The 27,554-nt window shown below is 37.3% G+C and overlaps 1 protein-coding gene across 19 annotated transcripts in view; it reads right to left on the reverse strand.

Moving 5' to 3' along the window:
• ADGRV1 (adhesion G protein-coupled receptor V1) overlaps nucleotides 1–27,554 on the reverse strand; it is a 332,117-nt gene that overhangs the window by 98,518 nt on the left and 206,045 nt on the right. For 17 of the 19 annotated variants that reach the window (XR_005603898.1, XR_002273300.2, XR_002273301.2 and 14 more), the window contains one exon: nucleotides 20,336–20,514. Coding sequence is in view for 15 of the 19 variants with exons in the window: in XM_020584155.2 (XP_020439744.2) it covers nucleotides 20,336–20,514 (179 nt within the window). In the remaining 4 variants the exon portion in view is untranslated. Of the gene's footprint in view, nucleotides 1–20,331; nucleotides 20,515–23,735; nucleotides 23,897–27,554 lie in introns of those variants that run through there. The other 2 variants (XR_005603902.1, XM_039567433.1) reach the window with 2 other exon arrangements.

Consider the following 27,554-nt stretch of genomic DNA (forward strand, 5'->3'; position numbering starts at 1 on the left):
TGGCTAAAGTCCATATCCTAATCTTTGGGACGCACAAATTGGGAGCTGTGGCTACTGAGAATTGGGTTGATGATTGCAATTGGATTTATATATTTAATTATTGGAACAGCTGTTGTACACTGTATGATTACTGGTATTGTTGCTTCTGTTGTTTCTGTCTTTCCTCCCTTGTCTTTTCTATGTATTCATCACCCTCATGGATAACCCACGAACTGAGGAAAAGTCTCTGGAAGACAGTATTTGAGCCATGGGGTGGTGTGAGGGCTTAAAGAATGCAGGCACCTATCTCAAGTCACTGTCCCCGTAATATAAGCCACCACCAATGGAATTTGAGATAAGCAGAGATGGCAAAACAGGAAGACATTAACTCCAGGCCTAAGGAAGGTGAAGATTTGGAATTAGTACACCAGACAAAATTCCACTGTTCAGACCGTGGGAACTTAGGACTTATCTGGACAAAAAATATGCACAGTGAAAACTGTGAAAAAGGATGCCAAATGTTAGCCAAAGTTGTGGAAATGGCATCTATGCCCCATGGATACCCTGGACTCAGACTGTATGGAAGGGATACCTCCCAGTGAGCAACAGGGAGACCCCCACCACTGAAGACCACAGTGTAGAACGACCAGCAGGATGCTGCAGGAATCCACACAGTGGTGATATCTTTTTGTCTTCTGCTTAGTCTCTCACACTCTTTCTCTCCTCCTTATTCCTATCCCCCCCCCCTCCTATTTCTTTCTGTCTCTCTATCTCATATTTACTGTTAAATTAAATTTACAGTACTACTGACTTCAGTGTATGGTCTCATTTACACCTTAATTTGGGCAGAAGCATCTTTTATAATCAGATCATAATACCTTGATGGTAAGATATCCCCATTGGTTGTTTCTCTTCCACTACTCTTATCTAAACTCATTGAAATTCATCATCTTCAAGACTTCCCCTTTTATCTTCCCAGTCTCCTATTTCACGCATGATGTCACTTTTCCCATAAACACGACTTTACTTCCATCTCAAATGTTTCTAACATAACAGAACAGAACATAAAGCACATTTTCAAAAGCCCTGTGTATGTCTGTACCTATGAAAGGTCTGTCATATGAAAGAGGCTAGAAAAAAAATTAGAAATAATTGTCTTTAGTATGCTTTTCCTCCAAGGTATAATTCCATACTAGTATGTAATGATTTGTTAATCATTTTACAACTGGAAAAAACATAATATTGAAACTAATCAGCAATTTTTCCTTCAATACAAATCAATAAGATATTTAATTTACATATCTTTTTTCCCAGGCCTAGAATGATGAAAAATACCTTTAATATATAAAACAGTTTTCTCATTGGTGACTACTGCAGATGTTCATTTAATTTAAATTGATACTTTCAAATACAACAAGCATGGAAAGGCTAGGGGAAATTAAGAGACATCTTTGCCTGAAAAGATGTAATTTTAGAAAGTCATACATTTAAATCTATACATTGATAAAAATTACTTCATTTATCAGCCAGCCAGAATCAGTGCTTTATCCTGACTTTCCTTTTTTCCCCATTGAATCTATAAAAGCAGATGCTAGACTTGCTTTCTTCTCAAAGGGGTGAAGCACATATATCTGACACTTTAAGTGTTCTTGTAAAGCCTTCTGTGATCTCTTAAAACATCACACTTCTTAAAATCTAGAGAGGTATTTCAGCTACGTATGATATGGAAGGTCTTCTTTTTTTTTTCTTTTCTCTAATACTTTTAAATCAAACACAAGAAACAACTGACAAGATGTATACTGGAACTACTGTTAGCGCAATTACATAATTAATATTAAAAAAGGAAAACAAAAATAAATAACAAGCAACATTGTTAAGGAAATATCAATTGTAAAAAACTGGAAGGACTGACATACTTTGTTCCCTTCTGAGCAACAAAGATTTAAAATAGCTTGATGTGGTAAAAACAGTTTCATGTAATTATTGCATTGTCTTGAATTCCAAGGACAATCTCTTTCAACTGCATCTTGAAACTATAAAAGCTTAAATTTGACAAAAACTTTCAAGTGGCCTTATCTATCAAATACGTGGTGTTCTGAGACACTGAGCTCTACAGCAAAACACTTTACCGCAAAACAAGAATAATATGCATTTACTTTAAAATGGCACTCAGGAAAACAATGGGTTTAACAACTGTTTGAGACCAAGTCAGTGGTGGACAAAACCTTCAAGGAGATAAACATACTGGCTTTTGCAGTGTCAAAGCCTCCTCAGCCTGATGAATCAATGTGATCAGATTATGGAGCTCCACTCTCCTTTCTTTTATGTTGTAACAGTTATCCTTTTCCATAAATACATTAAACAACAATAATACAGTAGATTCACAAAATCCTAGAATGGTTTGCATTGGAAAGGATCTTAAAGTTCATCTTGTTCCAACTGCATTGCCATGGGCAGGGACACCTTCCATGAGATCTGCTTGCTCCAAGTCCCATCCAACCTGAGACCTTGAACATTTCCAGGGATGGAGCATCCACAACTTCTCTAGGCAATATGTTCCAGTCCCTTACCATCTTCACACAAAATAATTTCTTCCTAATAACTATTCTAATTCTATCTTTTATTTTTACACTTTGTGACAGGGAAAGAAACATGTGGACATTTTTGTTGTATGTGTCTCTTTTTTGTGGATCTTGGATTTGCTTTTTTTTTTTTAAAAAAAGAAAAGCTTATGCTTCTATGAAGTGATGTGGAGAAAACCATATGGAAAGGGTATGCTAAGCTTATCATGGGTAACATTTGAGATGGTAGTCATTAGCTCTTGAGGAAATTCAAGCCACATTCACATTAGAGAAATTTCTGTCTGCAGTAGGCAAGATTCTAGATATTTCTACAAGATCATAAAAAATTCACACTGACAAAGGTACACAGGTTTAGACTTGATGTCTTCAGTCAACTTCACACAGTCTTCTATACACAATAACAGTTTGCACAATACCCTGGAAACAGACTTCACACTTTTTCAAACTGAGTAAGACTGAATTAAAGAGTGTGTCCCAATTTGATATGCTTCATGGCTACCTTGGAAGGTGATCTAGCATTTATTTGGAGGTTTTTATGAGCTTTACAACACAGATAGGAACTGCATGAGTAGAAATGCCACCTTGTTACCTTTCATTGCAGTAAGAATTGGCCTGTGATACAGATATGGGATAGTTTAAAACAAGTGAGAATTTGAAAATATTTTTGAAGTGCCACCAGAAATGATTTGCTGTCCTTGTGAGCCTTTTACTAAAGGAAACTCTGCTGTGGCTGGGAACTAGAAAGCTTAGCTTTCTATAAAAAAACTTCTCTCCCTATTATACTCTACATCACTAGAGCCTAATCTCTGTCTAGTGATAAAGAACCAACATCCCCTCCAATAAATGTGTTTCAATGCTCCACAGAACTTACTGAGACTATTGCCCAATGTTAAACTCAGCTCTTTATTTGGGCAGTATACACAGGTTATGTCTATCAGAGTCAACACGGCTGTGGGAAACTGATCTTTTCCTTGTTTGCTACATTTCTTTACATACTTGTAAATTGCTACTATTTTCCTATATGGTATTCGTTTAAATGAACAGTCCTAGATATTTCAGTCTTTCTGGAAATATTTTATAATTAAGACTTTTGCCACTATCCTTGATCACACCACTGAACTGATGTATTTATTAAGTTATGGATTACAGCATCTTTGACAGCATTTAATCTCAGTACATAGAGCAGAAGGGCTTTATGTGTTCTTTAGACTAAATTGCTTAATATATAGGTCCAAACCAAGTCTGCCTTTATTACCATAGCACAAAATTGTTGACTCATTCTCAGTTTATCATCCACAGTACATATGAGATCTTTCCATGGAGAATTGGTAAAGAGCCAGTTATTCCTCATCTCCTTGCAAAGCTAATTACTCTTGGCAAGATACAATTTTTTCCACATGTTCTCACTAAATACTGTACTACTTCTTTCGAAGAGATCTCAGATGCCAATAACATAATGAATTTTATCTGTTTTGTAATGCACTCTCCCCCCCAGCTTTGTGCTATCGCAAATTTGAATGGAAACTCCTTTATTACAGGCTTGGATTATAAGAGATAATAAAAATAATATACCCCAGTACATTCGTAGCCAAGGCAGATGCTGAAAAATATTTGAAGGGCACTTTAAAGTAATAATTCCCTAAAACATTTCATCTAAGAATTCTGAAAACCTGAGAACTTAGTCTGTTGAGAGTCTTTTTCAATATGTCTTTAAATATATTAGGGAATTTGAGATGTCTAGATACTAATATTGCACCAGAGTTAGAAAACAAAAAAAAAAAAAAGAGCTATGCTAAAACATTCAGCTCATGAAGAACTAAACAAATATCAAGATTTTTTTGGACAACAGACTACATGGGGCAAATTTGATTTCAATATTTCATGAGTTTACAGGTTTGGTTTATAAATGTACTTGAGACCTCTGATACTATTTAAGTTACACAGCAGGATGCAATACAAGAAAAGCAATGTAAAACATACTGCACTCATTGGCTAGTTTTATTTCTGCAGAATAAAATCTGGAAATTACTATGGACCACATGAAGAAGAACAGGAGTTGTAATTTTCCACTGTTTCAAAGAAGTAAAGGTCATACTTGGATGTATAAAGAATTGTCTATTCTGCTATACATATGAGGTAAACATTCTGCTCTAATCAGCATTACAAATATCTCACAGTGGCATGCTGTGCCTGTGTTGTGGTTTAATCCTAGATAGCAGATAAGTACCAGTTGCTCATTCCCCCCACCTGCCCTCTCACTGGAGAGAATTGGAAAGAAAAGGTAAATCTTGTGGCTTAAGAACTATTTAATAATGGAAATAAAATATTATAGTAATACTGAATATGATGATGATGACAATGATGATGATAATAAAGATAGTAACAGCAATAATAATAATGAGAGACAGTAACAGAACTTTGAAGAAACAAGCAATACACTATACAACTGCACATCACCCACTGACCGATGCCCAGCCCATTCCTGAATATCTGCCCCCTTCCAGGTGACTCCCCCCAGTTTGTATACCGGATATGATGTTCTAGAGTGTGGAATATCCCTTTGGTCAGTTCGTGTCACCTGTCCTGGCCATGCTCTCTCTCAGCTTTTTGTGCAGCTCCTCACTGGCATTGAATGAGACACTGAAAAGTCCTGGACTTAGGGTGAGGACTGTGTAGCAACAGCCAAATCATCAGTGTGTTAGCAACATTATTTTCACCCTGAATACAAAACACACAGTGCTGTGTAACACCTACTGTGAAGAAAATTACATCTGCACCAGTCAAAACCAGGACAGTCTGGTTTTGGCACATTTCAAAACCACAAATTGAATGAAAAAAGTTCACATTAGAGCTATGAGGGCCACCAGAGGTCTTATACATCTGTTCTGCTCTGAACACACGGGAAAAAAAAATTTCTGGTATGTTTTGGTTTGTTTGGTTTGTGGGTTTTTTCTTTAACGGGAAGGGACAATTACTGGAAAAATGTAAGTAGGCAAGGAACTGGCAATCTACAAGTAGGCAAAAAGCAGAATTAGAATACTCCATGTTGCAATATATTTTTCTTGCTGAAAAACACAAGCTGAGGGGCTTAAACGATGCCAGAATTGGCTGATGGCTATCAGAGTAGTCACTGGAGGGATTAGCTGTATTTAGCAGACTGAAAATGATCAGGATTGGGCACCTTAGAAGAGCAACCAAACAAAAATTAGAAAGGTGCTTTCAAGCCCAGGAACTAATGCTTGGTGAAAAATACTTAAAGCACACACCTTACAATGAAAGATGTTAGACAGCTCTTGTTTCTTTATTTGAAGCATTCTTTCCAGTAAAACCTCTGAGATTCAGTTCTAGGTTTTCTTTTCTGGTGGACACCTGTTAAACATTTCCTAGGCAATAGAGAGTCAAGCCTAGAATGAAGATCAGCTGAGCTTTCTTCTTTTCCACTGTAGATATTTTCTCAATTTTAATCCTTTTCTTTTCTCCTTTCCTTTCTCTTCTTCCTTCCTCCCTTTACCCTTCCCTTTCCTTCCTTTCATTACTAATAACTGCAAGCTATGCACATGCCTAGGATGGACAAACTATGTATCTGCACATATACAGAGAATATGTCTAGCATGATTTTTTTAACTTCCTTTTTGCTATTTATAGCCATTATCAACTAAAACATTGCACAATCCAAACTGCAAAATAGAAATGTAATCCTTCCAATGTCCAAGGATGAAAACCACATGTACAGCTCCAGCCTAATGATGCAGTGTTTACTTTAACCAGTAACCAAAATAGCATTTATCAAAAACTTTATTTTCACTGTTAATATGTCCTGCATCCTGCTGCTGGTTAGACAATCATCTCTCTCTAAAAATTTGTGTAAGACACAAACACAAGAATTCTAAAACAACCCATCAGCAAAGATTTTCTTTTTTTAGTTTCTTTTGAAAAGGGCAGATTGCATTCCAATACAGTAGCCACAGAGACATCCAAAGCATTACTTTTTCCCCCCTAAGCCTTCAGAAAGCAACCTTTGTTTTCAGATGTGCTCTGAGTAATAACATCATGCAAATGGTAGCACTGAGTAATTGTTCTGTGATTTATACTTATTATATATTAAGCATATATTAAGAATAGGCTAAAGAGGTTAAAATTTCCAATTTGCATCACAGAAGGAAAACTTAGTGATGTAAAATAATTTTTAGAAGGCTTTTGAGAATGTTAGTGTAAAGCCAAAAAGTACAATAAAGGGATTACAGTTTCCAGGACAGTGCTTAGACAGTCAGGTCTCTGTTTCTATGGATGAATTTGCATAAAATATAGCTTAAAACAACATTTTGCAACCAAATGTTGGTTCAATGTTGGCGCAATATGTCTACTCGGGGAAGTGAAAAGGAAAAACAAGAATCTGACTAGGTGGGGGATACTGACTAGAATAACTCTAAAGATCTATGAACAAGCATGGATCCTCTTTCCATCCAAAATTCCTAACTCTGTTTTTCATCACTCCAATTTGATACTTTTAAAACAGTGCCAAGACAGAGGTAGACAGAATTGTAAGAGGTCATTACAGATGATTCTAGGTAAGATTTGACTCTTTCTATCCTCTACATCCTGTCAATGCTACTCAAACCCTACTCCAGGCCTTCGAGCTTTCTGGTGGATTCCCTCTGGCTGGATGCCAGGTGCTCTCCAACCTGCAGTATCACTCCCCTCAGCAAGACAGGGAGGAGGGGTGGGGCAGCAAATAAGATGAAAAAACCTCATGGGCCAGATAAATACATTCATAAAGCAAAGGACAAGGTTGCATATGGAAGAAAAAGGAAAAGACTTGTGGTCTACTTCCCATCAGCAGGTGATGTCCAGTCACTTCCCATGTCGCAGGAACTGAGTATGTGTAGCAGTTGCTCCATAAGATAAACATCATAACAACAACTGTGTCTCCTCCCTCCTCCTTTCTCTTAGGTATTATATTTGAGCAGACATGATATATTGTGGAATATCCCTTCGGTCAGCTTGGGTCAGCTGTCCTGGCCATGTCCCCTCCTAAGATCTTTCCCACCCCCAGCCAAAAAACTCCAGCCAATATAGAAAAAAAAAGTCATAATAATATAATGTACTTGAGTTACATAATGACATGCATTAGAAGGAAGGCTATGGACCTTGACCAAAATATGACTAAAAGGCCATGGCAGCTGTACTGAAGCTAAGCATTAATGGTCAGATGCATTCTGCACTTCACACATCTCACTATTCAAAACAACCTAAGTTATTATATTATGAATAACCTTGGCAAGTTTTAGAAGAAAAAGTGGCATTTGGAGTAAATTGAACACCGTAAGGAAAGCACAGTGGTATTGTGACTCAGGGAGACACAATATGCCCTCTTTCATGACTCGGTGCTTCAATATGAGTACACTGAGCTAGAACCTCCAACTGGGCTGATTTTTCTACATGACTGAGCAGGGAAGAATGATTTTGCATTGGTCAGCAACAACTACAGCTGCATCACAATACTCTAAATTACACTTGGAAGGTTAGAGAAGTTGTTCAAGCAGTGGAGGCTGACTGAAATGTGGTCTGGGCTTACATTTTGATTACTTTCCAATATGCAAGGGTTTCTTTTAGCAAGAGGGTTTCTTTTAGCAAGAGGTTCCTCTCAGGAAATAGATTTTGTTTTTGTATACTCAGCAACAAGACAGTAGCTAATAATAACAGTACAAACTATCTGATTTATATTTGCATCAGGTAAATCCAAAAAAATGATCTGATAGGGAGGTGAAAGCAGCACTGGTTTATAACTGAATCAAACAGTGATGCGGGAGCTTTCAAAGAGGCATGACACAGCTGAGATCTCACCGACATTGCCTTGGCAGGATATGGTTGCCACAGACTCTCCTACATTTTTTGGAAAATACATGACACTTCCGTTTTTTTTAAGTGACTTGCAAAAAACCAGCATGTTTAACCCATGTTTGTCAAATTATATGGACTGCATCAAATTTTAAACTGAAGTCTGATTTTCTTAAATAGAGTTGCAGTACACTATTATAAAATAGTTCAAATTCCATTTTAATTAGAAAAAAATTTAGAAATGTATTTGTTACACACTGGAAATTTCTAATGAGACAGTTTAAGATTTTTAAATCCTATTTATATATGTACATGCTCTTCTGAGAAATAATTTCCTGATCTCTTTCCATAAAATTGTAGGCAGCTGTGAGAACTGGGTCCAAAACACAAGGAATTGGATTCTAAAATATGAATGCATTGGAATTAGGAGGTGCATGATGATTACAGAAGTTTTTAAAAAACTTGGTACTCTGGTGGAGCTACATTTGATAAAGAAAAAAGTTTCCAGTTCTAAGTTTTATTAATGAGTTACAGTCCCCAAGAATGATCTATTGTGTATAAAGCAACTCTGAAATTTAAGGTGACAGACAGAACAGTTGCAAATGTTACACTCCTCTCTACATTATATGTATCTGAAGATATTTAAATGTCAGTTCCTGTTGCTTCTAGTCCTGAAAAAAAATCTTTTTTATAATTTACACAGTAAATTTGCTAAAAATAAGTAGGTTTTCCACCAGCCAGACAAGGATTTAGGAAAGCTAGGAAAATGTCAGGTAAAATAAATTAGAAATTGAACAAAATGTATCAGCACTTATACAGATTTCTCAGAGATTTTTTTAAATTAAACAATACAGTGTTCACTGAACTTCTACCATAAGCTCATGTTGGTGCTGTTACTGATAAGCAAAGAACACTAATACAAATAAATGTCCATGCTGATAAACGAACTACAGGCACCCCTTCCTGATATTTGCAAGGGTTTTTTTAAAACCTTGTCTCAATTCTTACCAATTCAGCAACAGAACCTCCATCTCTGGATGTTACCAGAGGTTTTTGCAATGTTATGCATGTTTAGGGTTTTCATAGTGCCTTTTTTCCTCTGCTTTGCAAACAGACACTTCTCTCAGTACAGTGTGCTCAGTACACAGCATGGAGTGGAAACTTGTGGGGTTGCTGCCCTGGAGGAAGTACCAGTTTGCTTCCTCATAACCAGCTTCAAACACCTAAATCTGTGAGCCTGCAGAGTTCAGAGGCTGCACCCCACTTGCTGCAGTTGGAGGGCTCCTGGCTCCACCAGCTGTTAAAGGGGTTTTCCAAGGCTGTGCTTTGTTAGCCACGTTGTTGTGCAGCAAGAACAGACTTAGAGCTAAGCTGCTTCTTGCAGCTGCGTGTGCTTCATGAGGGAGCAGAGATGTGCAAACATAGCCTCTGCCCCAGAACACCTGTCTGGTTGGAGCTACAACTTCACTTCTGTGTACCTTCACAGAAAATCTTATTCTCTGTATGATATGCAAGGTTTTCATAAACACATAGCCGTGATGTTCTACCAGCTGCTTCCCATGTTATCCATCTTGATCCATGGTAAGAACCACACAAATTCTGGTGTGAAGATATTGAAAATTTCTAGTTCAATTTGCACTATTTACCTAAGAGAGAGTGTGTAAGAACTCAAATCAGCAGAAAAAAAATCACCCTATAATTTCAGCAAAACAGTTGATTGAGAAAGGTCATATATACCTAAGGAATTATTTTGAAATAGAAAATGAAAAGATGAGTGCTTTCCCTGTAGCTGCATTTAAAGAATTCTGACATGATGTTACTTTTACTTTTGTTTAATTACTTTTCCTCAAAAGGAAACGGGGATTTTCTCTGGAACACTGAACACCATCTGCTCATGGGTCCAGTTAAGCAAATCTCAGAGGACTCATAAAAGCTGCCCCAAAGAATCCTGTGCAGCTGTGAAACAAGTCACACCCTTGTACAAGTACATTTTGAAATGCCTGTAATCAAATACTACTGCCCCAAGCTGAACATAGACTCATTGTTTTGATTCAGTGCTGCACTTGGCCTCAGTCACCTCACCAGGATGATGGCAAAATGAACAACCCAAGAAATCTCTTAATGTCCATTCAATTGCTGTGGAGGTTGTTTGGTATTAAGGAAAATGAAAGCTGCCCTTGTGTTTGATGAATTTAAATTAGTTTAAACCTCATGCAGATTAACTCAGAGACAGGTTTGTATGTTTGATTTCATATATATTTCCACATCAGGAAAATAATTATTTTCCTTATATTTTGCATGTAAGTTTCAAGTGAAATGCAGAATGTTTAATAATGGTTCTCCCAGATTTTATAGAGTGATAATGTGGCATCAACCCTTCGGCATTATTTAGTTTTCTTTTCATTTCTTTTGTCTATGCAGCAAAAGAAAGAGGCAAAAGAAAGAGAAAAAAGAATGAGGGAAAGAAGAGAAGGAGGTGAAAAAGGTAATGAAAATACAGTTAGACTGTTCTGGTTAAGAAATGTAAGCTCAGAAACAGCAGAATTGCAATTGCCAGAAATTAAGTCAAGGCTTGCCCATTCTTGTTTACATTTTGTCCCAATAATTTTTTGAAAGTCACATCTACATCCATGGGAATTACTGCTAGAAATTTGGTCCTATCATCTTTACTGACATGTCAAAATTTATTATGAGTAGCACCATACTCTTTAATGGAGGTACCCACAGAGTAAATACCAACAACAGAAAACACAAGGGAAAATGCAGTCCACCATGAACAAAGGATGAAGAAATGCCAAGATGCTGTTTTGGAACAGCAATGAACAGAAGCTTCAGAAGATTCAGTTTGAGTCAGTGCGGGCAACGGTCTTGTCAATATACCAGACCTATTGCATAATAAAACAAAAAACCAATTTCCTTGCTGCTCTCTCCTATTGCTGTTATTGTAGAGCTAAACAGTTGGAAAAAGGGGAAAATGAAAATGTCTAAACAATGCTTTTCTATAATGAGAACCCAAAATGTCATCTGCTGTTGTTTTAGAACACGGCTTACTATATTTCAGTCTTCTCATTATGTGATCCTCTGGAAATTTCTCTGAACAATTTTATACCTAGTTTTTTAACCTTTTGCTTTTTCTTTATTTTTGTCTTTGCTTTCTTCTTTTTTTCTTCCTAGTGTGAAAGTTAATACTAAGGAAACACAATTACCAAAGAAGAAGCAGCAAGGACACAGCATAAGCACTGCAGTAATACAGTTAGACTTCTAAGACACTGGAAGCTCTGGAGTTTCCAGGCAGCTCATTCCAGAAGTCCCAGAAGACTTGCAGCCTTCAGCATTTGACCAGGAAACTAAGTGACAGAAACCTGCTTGAAATCTCTTAGAGCAAGGTTCTTGCTAACACTGCAATTTTAAAATTACGTAAGGAGTTGTGTGTCTGATTTCAGTTAATTATCTTGCTTCTGTTTAAATCCAAGGCTTCCTCCTCATATGTTTGGAAACTAAAATCTACTGTTATGGCTAATTTTTTTTTGTTTTGTTTTTTACTATTTAATACTTGTTACAGTTTCCCAAAGGCAAAATAGAAAGTCTCCCTTGTACCATTTTTTAAGGCAGACATTCTTCATTACCTTACTTTTCCTATGCATTTTCTAAACCAAGGACTTAATCCAAATCTAGCTGAAAAAGAAGATGCTTCCATGTGCAAACTGTCAAACATAAATTAGGCTCATGTTCACAGTCCTGCCCTTTGGCAAGAAGAATAACATCTGCAAAAGATTTTCTTGGATGTACTGTTTTTCTCTAAGCCATACTGACAATTAAATGCAACACTAATAACACAAATCAGTTTCCTAAAGCTGCATTCCTTTTACTCAAATTATCTTAGTACAGTTCAGTGAGATACACCTTTATTTACTGGGGCTTTTACATGGGACAGAAAAGATTCTGCCTTCCAAAGTATGGCTCTATGCACTAAATACACTAAAATGTATTTCACAGAACAAAAATCTGAGCACAAAATTGACTGATTGCAGAACAGCCCTGTGGTGAAATTAAAAGGACAAAACAAAACCAACCCTCCCCCAGCCAAACAAAAAACCTACTATTTCTTTTTGTCTCTTTTTTTAGGAAGATCAAATACAAGAAGGTATATATGGACACAGTTTGTTACTGGAGCAGTCAGAACCAGATGCTGGTATTGATCTCATTATTGCTTATCTTAGTATTTCCTAATTTATTCTGGCATATCAGAAGAAGGTTTTTCTAAACTGTTGGAAAACAGATGAACTGAGAACAAGTTGGTTTAGTAGCAGCAGGCTGTATTTTACTGATTAAAGGTGTCAAAGTAAGAGGTATGAAATTGTTAATTACTTGTACAACCTGAAAGGAAATAAGAAGCTTTTAACAGCTGTCAATGACAGGGATGCAGGCCTTCATCCTGCAGATGTTCTTTGATACTCCTTTCATAATACTACACAGGCTTCAGAAAAGATCCTGGAGTTCTGTTTGGGCACAAAAATCCCTTCATCTGAACCTGTTTGAAGGATCAGGCCCCACGGACATTACTGGGTGCAACTTTCACCCATAACAACCTACCTTTTCAACCCTTTACCATGATAGCATGATACTATGATTTGTGAGAAATTAACCATCCCATAATGATTGGAAATTTTACAATAACAAATATTTTTCTGTACTCATGTTTCAAAATTCCATCAGTCAAAGCAGCCAGAATTTATCTTTCTTTATTTTAATGCTTTAAAAGCACAGTAGAGTGCTTATGCCTGTTTCTGATGTGCTTAACATTTGCTTAACATTAACAATAAATATTTGCCAAGATATGAAAAACACTCAGTCCCCTGCCACTGTCCCCAACAATTTCCCCCCCACTGAAAACTTACATTGGTAATGAGGGATAAATGAAAGTTAATTAAAGCCATCATATTTAGAAGTGAGGTATTTTTAAATAATCCTTAGCAGTTGGTAGCACATCAGGCAGCGTCTTTGGAAATAAAGGAAAAGTTTAGAAAAGAAAGCACAAGTACAGAATACAACCACCAATTTTTGTACTTAATTAACTTATTGTTTAGCTTTTTCCCTATATAAATATGTGTGCATATATGTATATGTATGTGTATGTATATGTGTGTATATGCGTGTATGTATACATACGTATAAGAATGCCTGCAGCGTGGTGCTGCGTCAACACAACTGAAGTAGCTCTGGTTCATCAGAAACATTTCTCCTACGGTAACATTGAGCTCAGGATGGTTTAATTTACTATACAGAAAAGGACAAAGCAGCAAATGGTGAGAAATCAGTAGTGAAAACTGCAGACTTTTAACCCCCCAGCTTCAGCTGAGTGGTTCATGAAGCATTTGGCATTGCATACAGATAGTCAAGCATCATTCTGCACTGAGGTCTAGCAAAAGTAACTTGCAAAAGTTTTGAAATCCTACATGATGTGCCAGTGAACCAAGGAAAAAGGAGGTGGAAAAACTGGAATAGGAAAAAGAAGCTGGAGAGAGGGCCATGCAGGGAGACACTTCCAAGTCCATGCAAAATATAAAACCAGGCATTAGAGCATGGGAATTCCTCATAGATTTGTCATACGAACCTCTTCCTCTTAGTATGTCTTAATGGTTCAGTTAAAATCCCTGAATGCTTTTTCTAGCAATTCTTAGCTATTTTCTTACCTATTCCTGCCTGTAAAGGTCTGGCGATTCAAACGTTCATGACTAAATTCAGCACTTTTGAAGTAATGGGGAAAAGGAGACATGAAACTTAATCCAAATGCTTGGACAGAAATTAGCTCACTCAAGCTAAAATATTCTTGTTACTGGTCCCTGGTTTAAAGAAAGCAGATCTCCATTTTAGGGAACAGCTAGTAAGCCAGGGATCTGTTCCTGGGATGAGTGCCAACACTGAGACAGTCATACAACTGGGTGAGACCCAAAGCAGCGCCCAGTATATTCTTCTGACTGGGTTAAGGGTCAGTGCACCAGACTGACAGACATTCAGTTAGAGACAAACCATGGCACAAAGTGCCTGTGACTCATTTCAAAGTGCCTGGTACTGAAACACATTTTCTATGGAGTTTCTTATCCCGATAATGTTGGCAATGGCTCTGCCCTGGTTTCAGCAAGGGTAGAATTAATTTCTTCTCAGTAGATGGTGCAAGCGCTGTGTTTTGGATTTGGAATGAGAATGGTGTTTATAAGACACTAATGTTTTGGGGTCTTGCTAAGTCATATCCATCCTAAGTCAAGGACTTTTTCTGCCTTGTCTTGTGCTCTGTCAGTGAGAAGATCAAAATAAACCGGGAGGGAGCATGGCTGGGACAGGTGACCTGAACTTACTAAAAGGGTATTTCCAGACCCCAGAACTTCATGTCCAGTATATAAAATAGTAAGCACAGTCGATCTGTGTTCAGGAAGGAGTTTTTGGCATCAACCAGCAGGTGGAGAAAAACTGCATTTTGCATCACTTTAAAAAATAATTTTAAAAAATTATTATGATTATAATTATTAAGATTATGAATATTATTACTTTCAATTATTATTGTAGCTTATTTTCAATTATTAAACATTTTTTAATCTCAATATACAAGTTTTACTTTGATTCTCCTCCCCATTCAGCTGGAAGAGGAGAGGAAGAAGAGGAGAGGAAGAAGAGAGGAGGAAGTGGAGCATAGTGTTTCATGTCCAGATGGGCTTTAAACCATGACAGGTTCCTAGACTAATTTGTTTCTTGAGACTTCCCTATGCATAAGATTCAGAGAAACTGCAGTGTGAGCAACAAGAAGAGCTGTAACTTAATCACAGCAAAAAGTTCATAGTTTCCATCTTTCTTTAGCTTTGTTTCCCTACCCCCTGGTTGTGGCTCCATAGTCAGAGATCCAGGGATTTTCCTGCAATAAAACTCTGCTTTGACCCAGACTGTAGAGGACATAGAAGTATTCGGTTTGTTTCTAGAAAAGAATGTCACTGGAAAATCTTTTTCACTATTTCTCATCAATATCTTAACGACAATGATACAAAGAAGATATTTGAGAACACTTGGTTCAACCTTTTTGTGCTGTGAGAAAATGTGAATCTGAATCTATCCCTGAAACCAAATACATGGAAATTCTATGAATTTAAAGTATTGTAAAGGCACACATCTTCTTCAGTATTCTGTTTACTACATGGGATTTTAAAGAGGAAAATTAATGTATAACAGGGATTCTCCTGAGAAGGAAGATCATCCCCTCCCTTGGGCAAATAAAGGATCATGCTAAAAGAGAGACACCTCTAGAAACTGGAGGAAGTTAACAGAGGGAAAAGAGCAAGTGAAAGACAGCCAAGCCTCATACAGAATCACAGAATTAATTAGGTTGGAAAGGAACTCTGAGATCATGGAGTCCAACCTATGACCAAACACTATATCAACTAGACCATGGCACTAAGTGTGACACCCAGCCTTTCCTTAAACACCTCCAGGTGACTTCACTACCTCCCTGGACAGACCATTCCAATATCTAGTCACTCTTTTGGTGAAGAATGTCCCCTGATGCAGCTTAAGGCTAGGTCCTCTCATCCTGTCACTGGTTGTCTGGGAGAAGAGGCTGATTCCCACCTGGCTACACCCTCCTTTCAGGGAGCTGTAGAGAGTGATAAGGTCTCCCCTGAGCCTCTTCCTCTCCAGGTTCAGTCTCTCCTCACAAGACTTGTGCTCCAGACACTTCATCAACTCCACTGCCCTTCTCTGGACACATTCAAGCACCTCAATGTCCTTCCTAAATTGAGGGGTCCAAAACTGAACCCAGCACTTGAGGTGTGGCCTCACCAGTGCCCAGTATGGGGGAACAGTCACTGCCCTGGTCCTGCTGGCCACATATTTCTGACCCAGGCCACCTGGGCACAGCTTGCTCATATTCAGCTGCTGACAACCAGCACCCCCAGGCCCTTTTCTGCTGGGCCACTTTCCAGCCACTCTGTTGCCAGCCTGTAACTCTGCATGGGGTTGTTGTGGTCAAAGTGTAGGACCCAGCACTTAGTCTTGTTGAACTCGGCACTTGGTCTTGTTGGTGTTGGCCAATCAACCCAGCCTATCCAGGCTCCTCTGCAAAGCCTTCCTTCCCTCCAGAATATCAACACTTCCATGCAACTTAGCGTCATTCACGAATTTCCTAACAGTAGACTCAATCCCCTCATCCAGACTGTCAATAAAGATATTGAACAGGACTGAGCTGACACATCCCTTAGAGAACTTAAACAAAACCCCCCTACTTTCTGGGAACTAGAGGAAATTATAGAGTTGGATGCAATTAAAAAAAAAGGTAGGATACAGCATGACAAAAGTCATGCTTGAAATACAGCATTTGCAAAGATACAGTAGATAGGGAGATATTTGCTTATAAACGTTTAAATTTTTATTCTGTCAAGTGTAATCACTTCCAGTTTTCTCATTTTCAAAGGTGTTTTAGCTTATACTCTAATAAATAAAGTCCTTCGGCCTTCTTACAGGAATTTGGTTTCAAGAAGGTCTAGTCAGACTCAAAGCAGAAACAAAAGTAGTTCCTGAGCTTATAAAAAACATGCTACCGTGGGTAAGAGATTTAAAATACTCAAGTAGTTAAAAGATCAAGGTCACCTTTCAGAAGAAAGTTTTTATTAAATAAAGAAAAAGTTATGAATAGATGAGTTTACAGCAAGACAAAAGTTCACCTTAAAATCAAATTCCAAAGCTTACTGTACTTCCCGAACTCCAGAGAGTTCAGCATTTGCTGCATTCTTGGTATATACAGCTAGACCTCATTTCTGAAAATCTTTCAGTTAAAGTTCTGAAAAGTTTATCTTAGCAAAACGGTTAAATAGAGTGGTGGGTTTTTTTCTAATAGATCTCTTAAAGCGCAAAGACACAGTTCACCTAATATGGTGAAAAACATAAGGAGGCAAATTCAAACTGTAGATATTGACAAAGAGATGTATAGCGTAATGGAGAGGTGAGAAGAAAGAGAAGTCTGAATAATTACACAAAATCTAGCTCTCTCCAGTTCCATCCTGGTCACTTGTAACTCTGTAACACTTACAGAACAAAGATGCAAGTAAAAGAGTTAAAATAGAAATCTTTGACAGTAAAGTAGTTTTCTAGTTTCTCATGTAGCCCTGAAAATTTCAATACTGTTTGAAGCTGGTGAACCACATTTGCAAGCTTTGCCTTAACTCATCTATTTCTGAGATCAGAAGCCAGAATTATTTAATGACAAGTATCAGCTTTTGTTCACAAACACGAGTTTAAAGGTTAATTACGCTACACTCACTGGACTTGTACCCAAGAGATTGCCCAGAACTCCAATAGATGTTATAAAAAACCCTGTATTACCATAAAATGATCTAGAATCAGCATCTTTTCTAGTCTTATTCAAAGAGACTTTCACCTTTGCAGCTGAGCAATGGAGGAATTAGCAAAGGGAGGAGTGAAAGAGCTCTTCTGTGTCAGTTAGTTCTTTCACTTATGATTGGACTAGAACCTTAAAAAATGTGCTGCTTGGTGGCATTTATACAGACAAATTTACCAGTATAAAAAACCCCACATAATGCCAAAGAGAGAACTGTTCATACCATACATAAATACTGCCAATTATGAAAGTAATCAAAAGTATGCTACTTGTTCATACTATGGCATGGGAGTCACAGTATAAAATACATGCATTTTTGTTTAGAATTTGTCATATATGGAGGAAAACTCTATTCTAATACTTTGAAGCATAAAATCCAACACAGCTGAACTCATTTTTTGTTCAGTGCAAGTATAAATTGAACTTCCCTCAGCACTGCTATACTGTTGACAATTATTTGTGCCCATAGCATACTTGTTAAGATCAAAACAGTTGGTCAGATACCACAGTAATGCAAAACAGGTTGCATGAAGAAGTGATCACTTAAGAGAGGGTTAAGATAGGCTGCACTGCTTTTATTACTTTAATCAGTCTTCCAGATCTCACATGTAAGGAGCTCTTACCAGCACACTATTGTTCTTAAACCATTTCTGAGGCTGATTCTGAGTCAGTATGTAATGAGTTTGGATTTGGAAATCTCCTTGTCACTTTTTCCACTACTGCATTCTGGTTTGGAGAAAACAAACCAAGTGCTGTAGTTCAATCTCTCCCCTTTTCTACATTCTGTCTTTGAAAATCCTCTTGTATAATTAAGAACAAGTCTTAAAGTGCTCTTCAAATCAGGGACTAGGATTGATGCTATTTATGAAAATCCTTGTAGATATCTCTTACAGTGTCCACATTGATTGAGATGGACATTTACTAATCTTGGGCTGGTTTCTGGCATTTTCCTATAGAAATAGTAATAGAATGCTGGAAAAAAATTATATTTAATTTGGGCAATGGGTTGGACTGAGTAATTTTCCTCTCCTTAATAATTTTATCAGAATGTAAGGCTTTCACTTGTTTTACAAAGAATGAGACATGGATATCAAAAGAAAAAACTGCAAAGCTGTATTTCACTGCATAATGATACCATCAATCCACAGTTTGACTACAGTTGGAGAACTTGATTATGTTACACACATTCCTTGTGTTTACTATGCACAAAGAAGCATTTTACCATGAAGAAAAAGACATGTTCTGTGAAGAAATACTGATGTGTATGGGATGGTATACAGCTATGGAGCACCCCCTGATACAACATGAACATCAGCAATCATCTGCTTTTGTGGATCTCAGTTATATTTCCGAGTTGAGTTGGTGCCTATAAATGTGGGACTAAACTTAGTTGACATGGTCAGACAACTTGTGGTACTCAGTGTAACTCATTTACATCAAAATCAGGTATCCCTGCTTGCCACACACAGTACAGATTCACACACAGATATGTATATACAAATAATATCTATAAGACCACGTGTGTGTGTGTGTATACATGCGTGTACTTAAACATCAGTATTAAATTCAAGTATCTACTTCTCACAGGAGTTCCCTGCGTGACAAAAAACCCCAAAACTAAATGTTGTTCTCTTGTAATGGAGTGATGCACACTGTATCCTCCTCTTTTATTAAAGACAGATGAATATTCTCCTGCTGTGGGTCTACCCTGAAAGCAACCTCGTATGACGTTTTCATAAAAAGAATTTCTACATTCATTTCTTTTAAAAAGAAGAGGCATGTTTAGTCTTTTCTGCACATAAAGCATGTAACTGTGATACAAAGTCAGTAAACATATTAGCCCCATTCCTAGAAGAGATATCATCACAGATTAAGTTTGCCAGAAAAGGAGCCAGAGTAAAAAAAAGTAGGAAAGAGCAAAAATATTTATCTATTTATCTACCTCCACATAAACGCGTCTGGTTCTATGAAGATATACATAATTAGGGCAGTTTTCTGTGCTTATATATGGCTTTGAAAGGGCTGTGATAATTGTCAACAACACATCAATTCTCAAATTTGGAACAATTTGCAATATAACATTCATTATTACAAGAGAAACAGTTCAAGAAAAATATTTGACATGATAATGTAGTAATACTTTCTAGCAAAGAACATATTTAATAACATAAGAGATGGTGCAGGGGTTAAGGCTTGATTTGGTGTTGAGGTTTGTTATGACAGAAATTAAATGGAAGAAAACCATTCTCTTTTGCTCATTCTGCAGCAGAAGATGTTTCTGTCCTTTAGTCTGGAATTGCACATTCTCAGAACAAAAGGAATTATTTAGTCACTGAGCAGACACGCTTGAGACAGCTCTGCCAGAATAGAGAAACTGTAGCAAAGCCCAACTCCACAGAAAGTGCTGTATTGCATATGGGTGACATACTTGCCTCATCTCCACCAAATGAGGAATCCCCCTGTCCATTTCTGCACTTGACTGTGGGCATACCCCCTTCTCTACATGGCATAAAATTAAGTACAAACCTAGTTCATGCTTTTTTAAGGAAACACTTACAGATCACCGTAGACAAGGCCATAAATCTGTGCTGTGCTGTGATGGTAGATTCCTCTCAGGATAATTAGAAGAAGGATCACAACAAAAGCTGGAAGTCCCCAACTCAAAAGGAAGTAAAGCAGATAGCGCGTCTCCGTGTGTTCATCATTCATCACAAGGACATACCAGAAATTAACAGCCTGAAGAATAATGCACAAAAACAATCAGTAGACTTGGTGCAACAAGCTATGGCAAAAACTGAATCACTCTGAAAGTCATAATGCAGCGTATTTCTGACCTGTCACATGTGTATGTATGAACGGTTTTCAACAAAAATACTTTGTCCTCACTTTTTTTTCCTTAAGTAATGAAAAGACTTTATAAAAGACATATGCTTATTCATATAACTATTGTGAATTAGACTGACGTAGAGGAAGGGACACCCTGTTTGGTAGAATACACTAATTTTGCAATACAAAAATAGCTTTTTGGTGCAAAAATCACTTTCTTCTTGGATATTCATACCTTCACATAGAAGCCTGGCATTTAGTATTTCTAAATCTGATCTGTATTTAATATTTTTATGTTAGTGTTCAGCTCTGTGTATCTTGCAGGAAACACACTAAGCTCCTTCGATGGTTCTAACTGTGATCCTGTTCTGGCTCAGCAGTACAACAAAGACATGAAGTGAGTCCAGCAACGGCCCATGAAGATCAATTGAGGGGTGGAAAACCTCTCCCATGAGGGAAGGCTGAGAGAACTGTGGCTGTTCAGCCTTGAAAGAAGATGCTCAGGGGGATCATGTCCACGTGTATAGATATCTGATAGGAGGCACCGATGCAGAGGGAGACAGACAGCCCCAGTGGTGGGGCAAGAGGCAATGGGCCCAAATTACCATACAAGAAGCTCCAGCTGCATACAAGAAAAAGCTTTCTTACTGTGGGGGTGCTCAAACACTGGGCCAAGATGCCCAGAGAGGTTGCGGAGTATGTGTCCTTAGATAATCAAAAACAAACTGACCATGGTGCTGGGCAGCCTGCCGTAGCTGCTTGAGGTATGGTGTTGCACTAGACAGTGTCAAGGTACCCCTAAAACTTCAATGGTTCTATGATTCTGTGTAATATAAGAGTTTGAGAAAAAACTGCAAATAAATGAATGTAAATTCACAGGCATCTCTAAAACAGTCTGTGTTTTCTTATGATCAACTCACCATCAAACAGCATAATTTGGTTTAAAACCATATATGAATTAAAATGAAGTGCAATAGCTGGAACCCCTTGAAAGAACTGGTAGTATGGGTAAGGAAACCCTTCAAGTGAAACGAAATACTTAGGGTATTGCATGGATATTTGCATTTTCTTTAAGATGTTCATAGCACACACTGTCATGTGTGAGCATTTTTTAATGTGCATCTACACACTACTGTCTATAAACACCTAAGCTATCCATAATAAAAATATTTTTTGAAAAATTTTTCTTCACTTTCTCCACTTCAAAAATGATATACCATGTACAGATCTGCATGCTATATTATTATTTCTGGCCTTTTATATGGGGTGAATAAGGAATTAATTTTGTCTTTTTCTGCATATAAGGTATCTAATTCCAGCTTGTGCCTTTAAGCATGTCATGTCAGTCAACAGAGACAGGACAGGCACCTTCAGGTACTCATTAATCCTTACCCAAGCACAATCATCTCTCTCCATGGTCTACACAAGGGTTACATATAATAATGTTACATGCTTCATTTTCAGCCATCTACTGTAAGGATAGGTAAAAATTCATACAAAGTGACAAGACAATGCAACGTGATTATTTTGTTGAGGAAATTTTGCACATTTCCCTCAGCCAAGGGCTTGTCTACCCCTTTGTTCAGGAACACCTAATTTTCATATTCAAGTACTTACTTAGTTGTTTCTGGATTCCTTATGTAGGTCTCATTAGTTAACTATCATTTGAGATTTTTTTCTCAAATGTGATTTATATAGCATGAATATACAACACTTTCTGTTGTCGATAATGAACCGCATTGCATACCAACAACTTGTTTAAAAAAGGTTAGTATGTGTTTTAAATGCCTTTTTACAGAATGACATTTCATAGGTATGTTCAGTGTATATACTTATATTAATTATATAATAATTATTATGTCTTTTTTGATTTTCATTTGTTGATTAGTGCTATATGAACAAAGGTAAGGTTTATTTTCCTTAAAGGATCACAGGTAAATCCCACCATATAATTGCAACTATGCTGTGTAGGTTAAAAGAACACAGAAAAACTATTAATTTCATTGCTGGACATGCATAGGAATAAAATATTAAACAGATGAAAATGGTACTTGGACGAAAATCCATACCTTGTGCAAAGATTGGTTGTTCTGTTCAGTTTTACATGGGACTGAAAACTCATTCAAAATTCTGTTTGTCACATTATGCCAATAAACACTCCTCAATTACATGCCCTTATAGTCCTGGCTAGACTGTACCTCACTGCAAGCACTTCCAAACAGCAAAATCCTTGAATGGATATATATGCCATTACATTCAGGGATTGTTGGTTCTACTAATTCTGACAATCTCGTGAACATCGTTCTCAGTCATCCAACTGAAATTGCTTTCTATGAAATCATACCTCATGTCCTGGCTCTGTGTTTGGTTAGCCATATTTAGATATCTCACCTCATTCATCACAGCACAACACTTAACACCACAGCTGCTATAAAGATGTAAGCAAGGTTGGATTAGTCACATTTTCTGCACAGTCACACTTGTATTTTGCTAATTGCTAGTTCTTATTTTCAACCCCTTTTGATGCTCCAAAATGTAATCAATTAAATAATAGAGGAGGTAATTTTAGCAAATCCTTTCCTGTTGCCATGCTGCAACAATAACCAGTTCAACAGAAGAATAAAATGCACAGTCCATTTTCCAGCTGCTCAGGCAGAAGAACAAATGGGCAAGTTGTGATTTGGTCTGATGTAGAATGCAAAATAATTGTTTATTCACGTAACACTAATGAGACAATATGAACTTCAGTGAAGGTTTTTTCTTTTAAAATGAGGCAATTAATGGAAATTACCTTCCCAAACTTGGGATGCTGGTTTTTTTTTTTTAATTATTCATTCGTTTATCTTTAGTGATAATCACAGAATTTTATAACACTTTGTATTGGAAGGGACAATCTAGTTCCACACCTCCCGCTGTGGGACATTTTCCACTCGACCAATGTCCTGGTACCAGCCAGGACAGGGTTGATTTTTGCAGTGGCCATGGCTGGGAGCCAGAGGTTATTCTATACTACCTCACATCATTTTTGGGGGCTGGGGGAAGGAACTCTTCCGGGGAGAAGGGGTTTGTTCTGGGTCAGTGTAGTGTGGTGGAAGGAGCAGTTGGGTGGTGTTTCTGTGTGAATCATTCACCTCTTTCTTGTACCCGCTGTCATTAGTGATGTTGTTGTACTGTTTGTTTCCTTATCTCATTGCTCTTTCCAGTACATTGCTCTTATCTCAACCCATGATCCTTGCCTTCTGAGCCTCCAACTCTTCTCTCCAGCCTGAAGCAGGGCAGAGGCAGGGGGAGCCTGGGAGCAAGCAAGCAGTGCATGGATTCACTAAATTGGAGAGTACCATTCCTAAACAAGGACAACAAAGTTGCTCAAAGTCTCATCTCCAAACTGCCCTTGAACACTTCCAGGGATTAAGTAGACACAGCTTCTATGGGCAAAACCTGTTCCAGTGCCTCACCATCTGTGATAAGCTATGGACATCTGGCAAATAACAGGTGCGAAATACTTTAAATAAAGTCTTTCCCTTTCCAGTAGGAAAACTTCTGTTTTCCTTCTTCTTTTCACGAATAGCTGGAGGGGTCATTTTATAATAATTGTATGCTTTCATGTAATTCCTTTTTTGAAGCTGTAAAGCAGTCCACAAATTATTCTTAAAATAAAAAGAAAAGCGTCAAACTTCCTTTAAGATCAGCAAACATCTTACAAGTCTGACACAAATTTGTAGAAACTTATTGAAAATTTAAAGTGTCATTAAATCAACGTAGGAGAAAGATTCAGTTATGGGTGATAGCAAGATCATGACTTTCATTCTGGTTTGCTTGTTGAACTGACGTTTTCACTGTTGATTTGATTCACTGTAGCAATAGCTCAAGAAAGCACAAAGAATCATGTTTTTCCATAATTTTACTGTGTGTCAGAATTGGCAGTTGAGAACTACAGAATTTTTTTTTTTACCTCAATAGACAGATTTTAATTTTCTTTGTAACTTACTTCTTGCAACACGTTAGAAAATACTAAGAGAAGAAACTTATTTTCCTTGTCATGCTGAAAGACACTCTTAGCATGTGCTCCTAAGATAAAAGCAGATAAAAAGATTTGAAAATACAGGGTTATGCTGTTCAGTTGTACAAAGGGACACTTGTCAGGACAAAGACTACTGGATTTCAGACATTAATATAAGGCAAATATTTCAGACCTATAAAGAGCCATTTGCACCTTATTTACTCCTTTCCTTCTGCAGTTAAGAAAGCCTCATCCTTCAAAAAAATGGGTAATGCTATTAGCTTTCTGTGACTTAAAAATTCTCCCTATAAAAAACAAGAAACAAGATCATACAATAATAAGGCAGTGGAAAAAATAGACAAACAAGGATGATTTTATGTGATCTTTGTTCTGATGCTGAAAATCGACCAGGTGACTTCTGAGATCCTTTCCATCTTTACATTTCAGTCAATAGATGAGTAGTAGCTACATTTGTAGCAGAAATACTGATATTGAATATGTCTACAAATACAAGAAGCTAAAAAGAGAACCAGAATTAAACCATGAAGTTATAGATAAATTGTTTTGTAAAAAGCATTGATGTAAGATAAAATGTTAAGCATAATTGCTATACCTAGCACAATACCGAAGATGGAAAGACTACCAAAAAAAAAAAAAAACAAAAAACAAAAAGAACCAAACCAAACCAAACCAACCAACCAACCAACCAAAGAAACAAAAAAAACACCACCAAAACCAAAAAACAAACAAACAAACAAAAAAAAAATGGTGAGGAAGTTATCCTAGAGTCTGGAAAGTGAAGATCTTTGATCTGGACCACAGAAATTAATCTGTATCTATCTGAGTGCACTGTTAAATCTGTGTTCTCCTATAGAGTTTTGTTGACTGGAAATGTTGCTATAGCACCTTTGGTCACTTAAAATCTCCTGGATTTTATGGATGTTTCAGTTCCACATGCCTGCACAGTGCTGGTACTTGATTATCACATTCACCCATTTCTGTATCCCACGATCAAGGCAGATTTGTAAGATTGTAGATTTGTAAGACCTAAGTCACTTAATCAAGCATATGCACTATGCTATGCAACCTCACAGAGGCAGTGACTTCACAAAGGGCACAGAATCTGTTCCTGTATTTTTGCTCTTTTCCAGACATAAGTATTTAAGTCCCATTTAAGTATAAATACATTATTAATTCTGCTTTCCAAATCAAGTCATGCATATAAAGTATACTAGGCTGAGAAATACAAACATTAATTTCCCAAAATTTTAAGTCTGCCGTTCAGACAGCGGTAGCATCTAGACTTCTGGTTTCCCTTTGGATCCACAAGCTTTTCTAGAGTTGTCATGCGGACCAATTCAAGCACAGAGATGTCCCCAGCAATGCTTCCTGTGCCCTGATATAGCTTACTCACTCCACAATGAGATATATAAATTCAAGACCTATTCCCAGTTAAGAAGAGTAAACTGCAGCTGACACCTGGTGTGATCTATATTTCATATTATTTCTTTCCTTTTGGGTCTTTCAAAGTTCAGGTATCACTCTCAGCTGAAGACCTGCAGCTACAAAAAGGGGTTTTACTCCTAGCAGCTCATCACTCAGAAGGCTGTGATGGATTCCCTCTTAAGCACTTTTGTCCGGTCAGATTTCCATGACTAGTCTTCATGTTTTACACAAGCCTAAGGCTCCACTAAATGCAATGTTATTATGCAAGTTCTTAGGATTTGGCCAAAGTCTTCTTCAAAAAAAAATAGCACTGGATTTCAACTACAGACATAAAAATGACCAACGGTTAACAGTCATACAATTTTTTTTTGCCATTATAAGTAATTTTTGCAACTCAATGCAATGTAAAACACATAGAATGGGATGATGAAATACTATCAAACACTGATAGAATGGGATGATGAAATACTATCAAACACTGAGTTGCCAAAGCTTGAGACATCCCAGTAAAAAAGAAACCTGAAAACATTACCTTGTCCAAATTAGAAAATGGTGAGGAGCTCTGAAGTAATTTAGGAACAAAGTGAATGAGCAACTGTGAAGAATATAATTTACAGCTTACACAATAATTCAGAGTAGTTAACCTGTGAGACCATAATTTGCCCAGAAGACAAATTTCTGTATTGAGGCCATCTACATGTAGCTTGCTAAGGCTAATGAACACAGCTGAGCTGCTGGAGAGGCTGTTGGTATTCTCAATGAATATTAGCCTGACATATCCCAGGAAAATGCCACTTATCACATGAATGTTACTTGGGAGAGAAAGTTGTATTTAGATGCAGCCTAATTTGCAATTCTTGGTTTGGCCTGACAGCCTGCATATTGGAGGATTTGTATGTATGGAGCTGCATATGTAAAGCTGTATGCTATAATAAATGTGCTGGGGACAAATCCTCTTAAAATAACAGACAAATTGCTTAACTCCCATACTGGTGCTAAATATACATTTCTAGATGACGGCATAATAATGTATTTTTTCAAATAACCCCACAGCTCATTATTTTGACTAACATACAACTGGTAAGTTATCTTCAAATCAGTAATCCATAACTGATTCGATTGTTCATGGTGTTCCATATTAGTTCAATTGTTTTTTCCACCATTTACTGTTCTGTAATATATCAAATGCGCAACAGAGCTGTGAGTAGTCTGGAGTACAAGTCTGATGAGGAATGGCTGAGGGACCTGGGGAAGTTCAGCCTGGAGAAAAGGATGGGGGGGACATGGTTTAGTTGTGGACTTGGCAGTACTGAGTTAACTGTTGGACTTGACGATCTTAGGGGGCTTCTGCAACCTAAAAGATTCTATGATTCTATAAAAATTCTGGTAATAATTATGAATACATATATACTGTATTTTAATGCAAACTTGTGAAGGTATGCTTGTTATGCTATACCAGTTTAATGACTAAAATGCCACTGACTCAACAAATTACAGTATAGTT

This window comes from Corvus cornix, chromosome Z, assembly GCF_000738735.6.
Source record: "Corvus cornix cornix isolate S_Up_H32 chromosome Z, ASM73873v5, whole genome shotgun sequence".
Taxonomy (NCBI): domain Eukaryota; kingdom Metazoa; phylum Chordata; class Aves; order Passeriformes; family Corvidae; genus Corvus; species Corvus cornix.